The 13,332-nt window shown below is 33.1% G+C and overlaps 1 protein-coding gene across 1 annotated transcript in view; it reads left to right on the top strand.

Annotated features, from left to right (window-relative positions):
• Window positions 1-13,332, top strand: part of LOC136828740 (irregular chiasm C-roughest protein-like) — a 212,209-nt gene that overhangs the window by 153,571 nt on the left and 45,306 nt on the right. Inside the window, exon 12 of the mRNA XM_067086927.1 lies at window positions 7,364-7,461. Coding sequence (XP_066943028.1) covers window positions 7,364-7,461 — 98 coding nt within the window. The remainder of the gene's footprint in view (window positions 1-7,363; window positions 7,462-13,332) is intronic.

Below are 13,332 nucleotides of genomic sequence, written 5' to 3'. Positions count from 1 at the left end.
TGCGTGCGTGTCTGTTTTTATGTTTTGCTGTTCCTTGACGTTTAGATATGTCCAAAAATAATACTAAAGGTAGAGAAATATATTCAATTATAGTTATGGAAGTGGTAGTGACATTTACGTTCTTAATGAGAGAATACTAACAGAAGACATTATGACATCTTCAGTGCAAGAATCTCAAAAGATGTTAGTTAACAATGATATAACACGAGTTATATATGGGGAATGCGATCTCTGACGTCGTTATAAATGCAAATGACCTATGTCTTGAGTACACTTACAATCCAGTAACAAAGGCTTAAGAAGAAAATGTCATCCCATGTAATTGTCACATTGGTATTTTGTAGGCACTCAAACTCTTATTTACGCATTTTCATGTACATAATTTTAGGTGGTTAGAGCATTATTTCCCTTGGAAAGAGACTGGGTTGTAGCTTAAACTTAGCGTACTTTATTACTCCTTATTCAGTTGCAACAACACAATCTTTACACAAATTGACAACACTGTCGAACTATAGTTGCAAGAGATATCATATCGTAGATAAAGAGTCGGAGAGGGTAGCGTTGTTGATCACCTCCATAATGGAGATGAATTGTTCAGTGTTTATTAATTCGGCAGAGTTTCATTTACGACTGACTATCATTTTCAGATATTTCGCAAATGATAAATGGCACGCACGCGCATATGCATATACAGTATATATATATATATATATATATATATATATATATATATATATATATATATATATATATATATATATATATATAAATTTGACTCACATCAGGATCGAACCCACGTCTTTCAACTGAAAGACGAGACCGCTGCCACCTGTGTGGCTGGTTGGCAGCAGTCTCTTCTTTCAATTAAAAGACCTGGGTTCGATCCTGATGAGTAAGAAATTTATTTCTGTTCCACGCGTGATTGTGTGTTGATTATTTCTAAATTTCTAATATATATATATATATATATATATATATATATATATATATATATATATATATATATATATATACATACATACATATGTGTGTGTGTGTGTGTGTGTGTGTGTGTGTATTGAGAGAACAGAGAAACTTATTTTTTCGAAATGGAAATATATTTCCACCGAGTCTGGAGAAAGGACCATAAACTCACATAAGTCTTTTCTCCTGTCACAACACGGCACCAACCACAACTTCAAGAACACACAAGAACTAACGGGGTGTGAAGAGAATCGCATTTAGACTGCCTTCGAAATCCACCAGGTCTCCGAGGAGAAGGCCTGTAAACATATGGTTAGTATAAGGCGTGAGAAAGACCTTACCCGGCTTTGCCTTCAAAGGAGGGTCCAAAGAAATAAGCCACTCTCACAGGTCAGGCCTAGATGATTTGGCCAATCAGATGCCTTCAGTGCCAAAGATCTAAGAACGCCCTACAAGGAGCAATCACACAATAAGCAACAGGAGTTCCAAGGGACATGCTAAGACTAAGACAACATAGCAGGGACAGATAGCGAAAAACTTGGTGAAGCAAAGAGCTATCTTGATCTGGAAACAGGGGGAGACTTATAACGATATGTCCATTCCGAGACATATAAAAGACTTAAGAATTGGGAAGAACTAAAACAATTCTTCACGGAAGTACATTCCACAGTAGGCAAAACAGACCCTGTTATCAGTTTCGCAAAGATAGTTCAAGGATGGAGAGTAGACAAAAGAAACTACCACAGAATGAATCATCAGTTATTTAGCCATTTCAAGGAATGGAGCCACTTAGTTGCAGACGCTCCATGGTCAACGACTTTAGTAGGTTAAAAGGTAATAACAACTGAAAACTGCCATAATCTGTTTAGGTTAGCTTTGTTGTTGGGAAGCCTACCCTCAAAGGCTCTTGAAAAGATGAATCGTACTTGGGGTTTGGAAGACGATGTCATCAAAATTGAAAATGAAGTGAGGAAAATTTTAGGCCAAAATCTTGAAGGAAATGTTTTATACAGATCTTTAGCTGCTGTAGGACAAGAGAGAGGGGAACATAGTCATCAGACTTATAAAGACAGGAGACCTAGGACACTAGCTAGACATCAGAATAGGAATCCAGTAACACACCTCAAGGAAGAGTTTCAACAGTTACATGTTACAACTGCCAAAAGAGAGGGCATTACACTAGTGAATGCTATGGAACAGCCTATTGTCCGTACCATAAGAAAACAGGACATAGTGCCAGAGAGTGTAACAATAGACCAAGATATAGATCACAGTCACAAGGTAGAAGTAGAAATCGTAGTCAGTCTCCACAGGCAAAAAGGAATAGAGATCAAAATTATAACAGAGATCAGAACCATGACCAAGCTGCAACCGTAGTATACCAACCAGACCAAGAACTCTCAGACGACTCGACAATAAATTTTTGCACCACTGGTATCATGGACATTCCTACTTAGTAGAAGAAAAGACTAGAGCGTCAACCCTAAGCCAAACTAATTGTATTAGCAAAGTTAATGTAGCAAATGAATATAAATTTAGTTATAGACCTGTATTCCTGCCCATGTTAGCTTAGAAAAGCCTATTGTAGTAGACTATAAAATCACAGCTATTCGAGGAAACAGAATGAAAGTAGTAGTAAAGCAGAAGCAGAGTAGAAAGAGAGTTGAAAAGAAGAGGGGAAGCAGAGAAGATTTTTTTTTTAACTTAGTTTAACCAGACCACTGAGCTGATTAACAGCTCTCCTAGGGCTGATCCGAAGGATTAGATTTATTTTACGTGGCTAAGAACCAACTGGTTACCTAGCAACGGGACCTACAGCTTATTGTGGAATCCGAACCACATTATGACAAGAAATGAATTTCTATCACCAGAAATAAATTCCTCTGATTCTTCATTGGCCGGTTGGAGACTCGAACGGTGGGCCAACAGCGTGCTAGCCGAGAACTTAACCCACCCCTCCAATGAAGAACTTCGAAGCAGAGAAGAAACCGAAAGACATCGCATGTAGACGTGCAGTGTGTGTCAGAACATTAAGTACCCTCAATCAGTACGCTAAGTCTCTCAATCAGAATTTATTAAAGTCTCGAACCAATCAAGAAACTATAAGGAGGAAGTTGTAAGACAAGAAGTGCAAAATAAACCAGAAACGGGAACAAATGATTATTTTCCCCTTAATTAAATCTTTTGGAATCAATTAATCTGTACAAAGAATCACTTGTTCCTACTTAAACTAATTACCAAAATGCCTCCCAGTCACATTACCTTAGTTGTCAGCTCTAACAAAAGAGGCCTGATTATATATATATATATATATATATATATATATATATATATATATATATATATATATATATATATATATATATATATATATATATTATATATATGTGTGTATATATGAGTGTTAGTGTGCGTATACATATATGTATATATGTCATGAAGTGTTCCAAGTACCTGGTTATTAAATTACTAACTATAAAATTCAAAACGTACCTCACTTACAGCCAGATACCTGGACTCTCATAAAAAAAAATATGACTGAATACTCTAAGGGCAACATTGATCCCTTAAAAAGCTTATCAACAATGTGAGGTATCAATATTTAAAAAAGAAATATACTAAAGCAGAAGGGAGCATCACTCTAAGCATTGAACAACTGTAACTTTTCCTCCTTGATTCGAGTCACTTCAACAAAACTGAATGAACAAAATTATCTATCATTCTGCTTTATTCACAAAGTTATTCCTACTACTGGTGGTCAATAAATGAAACACTACTGTAAACTTTAAGTACAAAAGTTTTTTTTTAATTCAAAATTAATATATCAAAATTTACAATCTTACTTTGAAGAAAAATTACTATTACTTGGGAACACAAACTTAATTAATCCTGGAACTTAGATATGAAATAAAACTAAATCACCAAAATGTTAATGTGTGAAACAAAATTAAGTAAGCAAAAGTTGAACCATTAATAAATACTAAGATGTGAAGGAAAACCAAGTAAATAATTTGAAAACAATAAAAATATACAAACACCAAAACTGAAAATTGTAAAATGTAATCAATTCACAAAAGTGTTTTATAATAAATCTTACCTAACTGACCAGTCTAATAAGTAGTTTTCACAAGATAAAATTATTCAAAAATTAACTCAGCCTTAATGACACACCCCAAAATTCAAAATATACCATGGTATAATTTGTAAATACCTGTAAACTGCAGTTGTTCCACTCTTTCACAATTCCTGTCGAGGCGCCTGTTACAAACACTGTTATAAAACTAAATGCTAGATTTCACAAAAAGTTACCAAAATGGAGTGACCGACAATTAATTACTTTACGAACAGCATTCTGAGAGAGGGAAAGGGAGAACCAGCACAAGAGGTCACCAGAATCAGAATGACAAATTTACTTTTTCAATCAAAAAGCCAAAGCCCTACAGAAGCTGGATGAGGCCATTTTCACTGTCAAAATGTTTCTTTACAAGAAACCAAAGGCTGACGATACGTGGTCAGATTTTAAATGGCGTAACTTCCATGTACTCTCCCTCTCTCTGAGACAAAAGATAATGCGATACAATACTGCCTTTGGGACTTTATTAAGAAAGAACGATACATGTTTAAAAACCCGCGTGATTGGTCTCTCTGTATGGCCAGTGAATGATGTAACATGTCACAATCATTGGGATTTCGTGACTTATTGCTCAAACAATAAGCAGACCTATACAAGTTCAATACAAAAGATCCCATGACCAAACAGCCACATGGTAACAAAGTCTTATGACTGCTTGTATGACGTAATCTCTGAACTACGCTATCAAGTTCTCGTGAGAACTAACATTACAAACGATATTTCAATAATTATAATTACAACAGTATCTTTCTTGTATATCACTATTATATACATTCAGAAATGCAATTATAACAATATTCAGAAAAAACATAATACTATAAATTCTATACATAAGAATATATATATTTTCACAAAGTGTTCCAAGTACCTCGCTTCAGCCAAACACCTGAACTCCCATAAAAATAAAAATACAACTAAATACTCTAAAGGCAACAGTGATCCCTTAAAAAACTTACTAATCATGTGAGAAATCAGACTAAGTTTATCAATACTAGTGTGAGGCATCAACATTTAAACAAGAAATATACTAAAGTAAAAGAGCATCAATCTATCAAACAACTTTAACTATTTCCCCAGGTTAGAGTCACATCAGCAAAACTGAAGGAACAAAAAATGTTCATTACTATGCCTTATGCACACAATTAATCCTATCACTGGTGGTTAGTAAATGAAACACTATTGTAAAAACTTTAAATACAAAAATTTATTTTTAATTCAAAATTAATAAATCAAAATTCACAATTCACAGAAAATTTACTATTACTTGAAATCAAAACAACTCAAAATTTAATTAATTCTTGAATTAAATCAGAATTGTTAATTTATCAAGAAATTACATTACTCAAGCAAAATTTAAACTATTAAGAAAAGCTTAAGGTTTGAAAAGAAAATCTAAATGAAAATTAAATCAAGTATGCAATGTTAAACTATTAAGAAACACTTAAGGTGCTAATAAATAAATGTTAAATCACCATTATATAAAATGTGAAGAAATACAAGATTGCAAATAAAAGACCATACACAAACACAGAAATTAAATGTGTAAAAAATACAATGAAATAGATTCACCAAAAACAATTTCACTAAAGAAAAATCCCTTAATATATTGACTGGTCTACTACTCACTTTTCTAAACACTTCACAAATTATATTAATATACCATGGTATAAATGACAAGTTCCAATACCTGTTAACTGCAGTTTATCACACACTTTTCACAATTCTTGCTAAGGCGCCTGTTACAAACACTGTTATAAAACTAATACTAGATCTCAAAGGTAACTTAAATTTTAGTGACCACACAAATATTTTACGTTAACTTCTCTCTTTTGAAGAGAGAGAGAGAGAGAGAGAGAGAGAGAGAGAGAGAGAGAGAGAGAGAGAGAGGGGGGAACACCACAAAATTTCTCTAGAATAAGAATGAGCAAATTTTTAGGACCGCAGTTAAAAGCAACACAACTAGATGACATCATTATTGTGGCATTCTGGGAGTGAGATAGAAATGAAAATTCTGAATATTCTGGACTTCCAGTCACATGAGACGCATTCAGAATTGGCTGATGTATTCTTACAAAACATTATGCAATCGATCGAGACACATGCTTTTACTCCCAATAATTCGTTCGTATTTCTCAAAAAGACATACATGACTTTAAGGAAAAATGTTTTGGACAAGATATCAACACAAACAATACAGCACACAGCTGGATAATCATGATTGGCATGTTTATAAAACAAGACGAAGAACGTGAGTCTTCGCTTATCCCGACTGAGGCAAAATCTTATGCTACTGGGCGAATATCTGTCAACAGACTTATCACTCAAGATGACAACTTGAATATCTGGTCTAACTTAAACTCTCTCTCTCCTACTATGATATTAAAAATATTTTAAATTACGCTGTTAAGTTATCTAAATCATTAATATTTATGAGTTCTGACATTACAAAGACATTTATACATAACTATCATTAATATACAGAGTACACTACATAATATCTCTTGTATAAAAAAAAAATCATGCGACAATTATAAAGCATAACACGGGTTTGAATCACGAAAAGGTCAGGTCAGCAATGCGACTCCGTTGTGATTATGGAACCCGGGTTCCTTCCCTGCAACCGGACATCATAATTTCTTCATATTTCTTGCACTCGGTTCTTAAGGCTTTGTAGTGACACGATATCCCAAAAGTGTGATGAATTCAAGAAGTTAAGAGGGCATTGTGGCTATTACAATATATATATATATATATATATATATATATATATATATATATATATGTGTGTGTGTGTGTGTGTGTGTGTGTGTGTGTATGTATGTATGTATGTATATTCTGATGGACATAATTCACCTGAAATCGTCAGCTGTCACGTTTACCAATTTATTATTATTAAGAAATTTTATTTCCTATTAATTGAACGATGCGTCTTTCTCTGAGCTCATTTCATTCCTCATTCCTCTGCCTCAGTCTCCAACACATGAAGTAGCAATTTCTTTGCAATTAAACGAATGAGTAAACGTATTGTCCCAGCTGTTTGAATAATTGCAAAATAAAGGCCACTTTGTATTGTTTATAAATGAACGTACATATTTTCTAAATTTCCAAGTTTTATATCGTTTTGTTACATTATTATTTCAGTAAAAGCTAGCTCCAGTGTATTGTATCCATGCAATACTTAAATGTAATTTTTTACCTTAACTCTGAATTCATTCCGTCCAAATTTAAAGCCATAGAAAAAATATCTTTGGTTTCTTTTTCTTGCAGTCATACCCGAGTGCAGTGGGTCACGAAATGTCACCATTTCTGTCTCGACAGCCGAGGAAGTCAAGCTGACCTGCAAAGTGGAATCTAATCCGGCTGAGGTAAGAACTGAGATCAAAAGTTTCTTATTTACGAGGTATATACGTCAACTCTCGCGTATGTCCCGACATGTCTCTCTCTCTCTCTCTCTCTCTCTCTCTCTCTCTCTCTCTCTCTCTCTCTCTCTCTCTATATATATATATATATATATATATATATATATATATATATATATATATATATATATATATATATATATATATATATATATATATATCTTCTTCTTCTTCTTTTAACGTGCTTTTATTCCCATTTTTGTATGGGGTAAGCACGATGCCTTCTTTTGAAGATATATATATATATATATATATATATATATATATATATATATATATATATATATATATATATGATGATTATTATCACTTTTTACGTGATTCATTTATCACACATTACCACAGGTGAAAAATAAGAAACGGGGTGTAGGTCTGACCGGTTTTCGACTTTATTTCAAGCCATTGACGAAGGACTGATACAGAGTGTGAGAAGTCACAAATATATATACTACAAGAACAGTACTGACGAACATACACAACCGTTAGAGGCTCCATATCCCCACTCAGGCCGGTGTCGAGGTAGGAGTGGCCTTTAAAACTCATTTGGCTAAAAATCACAATAGACTCTCAGGGGACATTGCTGATAAACAGACCATACCCCACCTCAGATCCCACCTGACAGGTGTCATGGAGGTGAGGTTTGGAAACTCATTAACATTACTACCCTCGTACTGTGTTTACAAATATGATAATCCTATTTTCATATATCTCTACTGCCTACCTTAAAGTTTAAACAAAGAAAGTTACAACCATAATATGAATATCAGTCAAGGGATGTTTAAACTTTAAGGTAGGCAGTAGAGATATATGAAAATAGGATTATCATATTTGTAAACACAGTACGAGGGTAGTAATGTTAATGAGTTTCCAAACTCCGCCTCCATGACACCTGTCAGGTGTGGATCTGAGGTGGGGTATGGTCTGTTTATCAGCAATGTCCCCTGAGAGTCTATTGTGATTTTTAGCCAAATGAGTTTTAAAGGCCACTCCTACCTCGACACCGGCCTGAGTGGGGATATGGAGCCTCTAACGGTTGTGTATGTTCGTCAGTACTGTTCTTGTAGTAAATATATTTGTGACTTCTCACACTCTGTATCAGTCCTTCGTCAATGGCTTTGAAATAAAGTCGAAACCGGTCAGGACCTACACCCTGTTTCTTATTTTTCACCTGTGGTAATGTGTGATATATATATATATATATATATATATATATATATATATATATATATATATATATATATATATATTATATATATATATATATTAATCTATTTTTTATTTATTTATTCATCTATTTATTTATTTCGGCTTTCGTAATCGAAAAGTTTGTTTTTCTTAAAAAGTGTCATAAAAAGTAAAAAAAAAAAAAAAAAAAAAGTTGAATAAGTCGCTATGTTAAAGCCTATGCACTTTGAGCCTCCTTGTTCGGCACTGTAATCAGAGATCCGGAGATCAGACGGTAATCCTTAACCTACCAAGAACAACACAAATCTCTTAAAAGGAAACAAAATCGGATGAAACACTTTTATACATTCAAACCCTTTTAATCTAAAAAGCTTTTGACAGACCCCATATAAATATCGCCTCTATAACACCTCTCATTTTGCAATGAGGCGAAGTCAGATGGGTAATGGCTAAACATTGTGGCTTATTCCAATTTCGTTGCTTTTATGGGCCTTTATAAGATATATATATATATATATATATATATATATACATATATATACACGTGTGTGTTTTTATTGTTGTATTCGTGTTTGAAGGTAAGATAAAAGAAAGTCATTTACCTGAGTCATGTTAGCTCTTGACCAACTTTTGGGGAAAGGTATTGTGCTAGTTCGTTTATTTCTTATTGCTTTAGGTTTAGGAGGGTATACATATGTATATGTATATGTATATATACATATATGTACATATATATATATATACATATATATATATATATACTATATAAATATATATATATATATATATATATATATATATATATATATATATATATATATATATATATATATATATATATATGTATACACACACTTCACCATATGCAGTTTCCTCTTTTAGCGAGCAAGTGATAATGAGATGTGGTTGCGAGCTACACGTACTTCCCCATGGATATTGATGGGGCTTATGTGCTTACGGCATATGGCTTGTCTTGTTTAATTTCACTGAACATACAACCAGTACTGTAACAAATTGCAACGAGAAACACACATGCATACAAACATACACACACATATATATCTACACATATAATTATACATATATATACCGTATGTATATATATATATATATATATATATATATATATATATATATACATATTTTTGGATACGCTTTTCATTACATAGCGTAAGTTCCAGCTGGAGAATCAGATGAAGGAATTCTGACGTTCGTATGAGGATTCGAATCCGTATTCGGTATATCAAGCGAGGCCACGTTAAGCTGTAGGTCCCGTTGCTAAGTAACCAAACGGTTCTTAGCCACGTAAAATAAGTCTAATCCTTCGGGCCAGCCCTAGGAGAGCTGTTAATCAGCTCAGTGGTCTGGTAAAACTAAGGTATACTTACTTTTTTTTGCGTATCGAAAAAGTGTTAAGAGGGCATCGCCGCCATTACAATTACATATGTATCTGGTAAAAAGTTACCATTATATATATATATATATATATATATATATATATATATATATATATATATATATATATATATATATGTGTGTGTGTGTGTGTGTGTGTGTGAGTGTGTGTGTGTGTGTGTGTGTGTATATATAAATATATATATATATGATACGAACTACTGTACATTAAAAAGAATGACTTCTAGTTTTAATAGAGATGTGCTACATGATCAGTGACTATGTAGATAGTCATGGAGATCAGAGAACATTCTTAAAGCATATTCATTCATGTAAGGATGAGAAATCGCTAAAGAAAACAAGTGAAAAGTTTCGCATCTTAAAGGAAAGTCAAAGCATATTGATAAGGAATGTGAGCATTTATTGCTGCATTCTTTATTCAATATTCTTTTCACCTGGAGTAACACAAGAAAAATGGAACAGGTATAGAACACAAGGAGAAGATAAAACAGAGGAGAAAGATCGAGGTGGAAAGAGAGATGGAAAGTTGAAGAGAAGTTCAAATTTATTCCTTAAAATCACAAAGTTTCTGTGGCCCAGGAGAGCAATTCTTTAAAACTCGGTTCTTCCATTTTTAGAACACGGCTGTATAAATCTCCTGAACCTTTCTTCTTTTATGTAAAGTACTATCAATCTTTTTCTCAGTTCATATTCTGACTCATTTACAAACGTACATTTCTCAGGTACTATAACTATGTCTTGAATTCAACTATGATACTTTTCTCTAACTTAATACTCAGATTCACCTACTGGCATGTATATTTGAACATATAATTATCATGCATTGTAATGCGGCATGAAATAATCTCATTAAAAAGAATTTCAACTGTCAAAACATCGTAACTGTCATATTTTCATTGCGAGAAGTATTTAGATATTCATGTGGGATAAAAAAAATAAAAACATCTAAAATTCTTAATGATATCGTATTCATATATATACAGGCCCTACAAAAATATGTAACTTTTTTTCAGTTTGTGGTATTATTGAATCAAAACCATTATTATATCCATACGGGAATAATGCAAGTATTATGAATAACCATATCCATCGAAAACATCCTATGTTTCATGGGCAATAAAGAATGGCCTTTGCTTATAGAACGACTATCTTACTACCGACAAACTGACTTCTCCAAAATTACATAATTTTATTGTCAATTTACCTACAGATTCTTTAGCAAATTTTTTTGCCTCTTTATAAAAAAAAAGTGTAATCCTCAAAAACAGACTGAGAAAGTCTGCAGTTTATATTGACATTTCTATAAAAAAAAAAGATGGGGGGGTCACTGAACAGCCTTATCATCTACTTACATATATCAAAATGTATTTAATCCTTTAATAACATCTCCGGGGGCCAACTTTTACATTCTTCTTCTTCTTCTTCTTCTCTCTCTCTCTCTCTCTCTCTCTCTCTCTCTCTCTCTCTCTCTCTCTCTCTCACACACACACACACACACACATGCACACTCAGTTTTAAGGCAATAAATCGATAAGTAAATAGAAGAATGAAACGGGTAGGTAACTGACAATTGAGTATGGTTCACTAGAAATAAGAAAAAAAAGTTTCTAAAATGCTTCATTAGATTAAGGCCGTCTCGGGTCTTATGAAACTAAGCGAAATAACATGAAAATACTCTACAGATATTAAAGCACTGAAAATAAGAAAAGAAAGAAAGACTAAAGAGGAAATCCTATCTACTTTATTTCAGTCTATGAGAAGCAGAACCTGATTATTTACAGGGTGTCCAAAGAATCTGGGATCTTCTAATTACTCCTCTCTCTCTCTCTCTCTCTCTCTCTCTCTCTCTCTCTCTCTCTCTCTCTCTCTCTCTCTCTCTCTCACCCTGGAGAACATATGAGAGAACGATTACATATACCGAAACAAACAGACACATACATACATACATACATACATACATACATACATACATACATACATATATATATATATATATATATATATATATATATATATATATATATATATATATATATTATGTGTGTTTGTGTGAATATACACACACATATATATATAGAAAGAGAGAGAGAGAGAGAGAGAGAGAGAAGCCATAACAGTGACTAAAAAATCTTCTATACAATTTCACAATTATACGCCTTACTTCTTAGATTAGGTGTGTCTGTGTGTGTGTGTGTGTGTGTGTGTGTGTGTATGTTTGTGTGTACTTATGAATACTGAGAGGGATACATGATACAGATGAAGCAAGATCCAATTCCCTTACAGTCTGGAACTGGTAAAAAGGGAATCGATGGTGAACGCGACCATCGCACTAGCGAGAGAGGTATGAATTATTAATTCTGGCTCACAAAACCTAATGCATCAGCTCGCACACATGCTGCAATGGACAGCCATCCAGAAAAAGAGAGACAGAGAGAGAAAGAAAAAGTTTTACATGCCGTAATACTTTTTTTAAATCTAAAATAAAAATGAGAGCTACACAAATCCAAGAAATTTATTATACACACAGAGAGAGAGAGAGAGAGAGAGAGAGAGAGAGAGAGAGAGAGAGAGAGAGAGAGTATCATTTGAAATCTGCCTGCTTTCATACTGACGATTGTAAAAACTACTAATTAATTTTCCTCCTTGAATAAAATTTGACAAAAAAAAAAAAAAAAAAAAATTTGCCCAGAAAGTTATGCCACCAAGTTTTGAATGAACTAAAAAAAAATTATTAAAGAGAGAAGTAGAGAGAGAGAAGGAGAGTTATACATTTCGTAATACTTTTTAATATTACTTTTACAGATAAAATTCAAATGGGAAACTGAATAATAAAACCGATAGCACCTACCTGTTATTTCTTTTTATGAATCTCTTTTCCCTCAATTTATCATCCACTTTGCTTCTTTTCCTCTCCTCTTTTCGCACCATTTCTCATATTTTTAATTGACATTTTTACCAATCTGTGTGTGTTTTTTCCCATTTTTTAAAATCATTCTTTCTTTTTTTTTGCATTCAACATTATTTCCTACAATAGGGCGTTATTTTTATTTTACTTACTGAAACTTCCATAGCCGAGTAAGACAATACGGTAATTTTGTGTACTTTTGGAAGTAATACAGTCGTAACAACGAAATCAAATAAAAATTGATGTAATGGTAATGAATTATTCAAGGCAGCCAGTGGTAAGTGTATTTTTTCTTTCTATTCATCGTATTT

This window comes from Macrobrachium rosenbergii, chromosome 43 (assembly GCF_040412425.1).
Source record: "Macrobrachium rosenbergii isolate ZJJX-2024 chromosome 43, ASM4041242v1, whole genome shotgun sequence".
In the NCBI taxonomy this organism is placed as follows: Eukaryota; Metazoa; Arthropoda; class Malacostraca; order Decapoda; family Palaemonidae; genus Macrobrachium; species Macrobrachium rosenbergii.
Note: the sequence above shows the minus strand (reverse complement) of the source record. Positions and strands in the feature narration are given on the sequence as shown.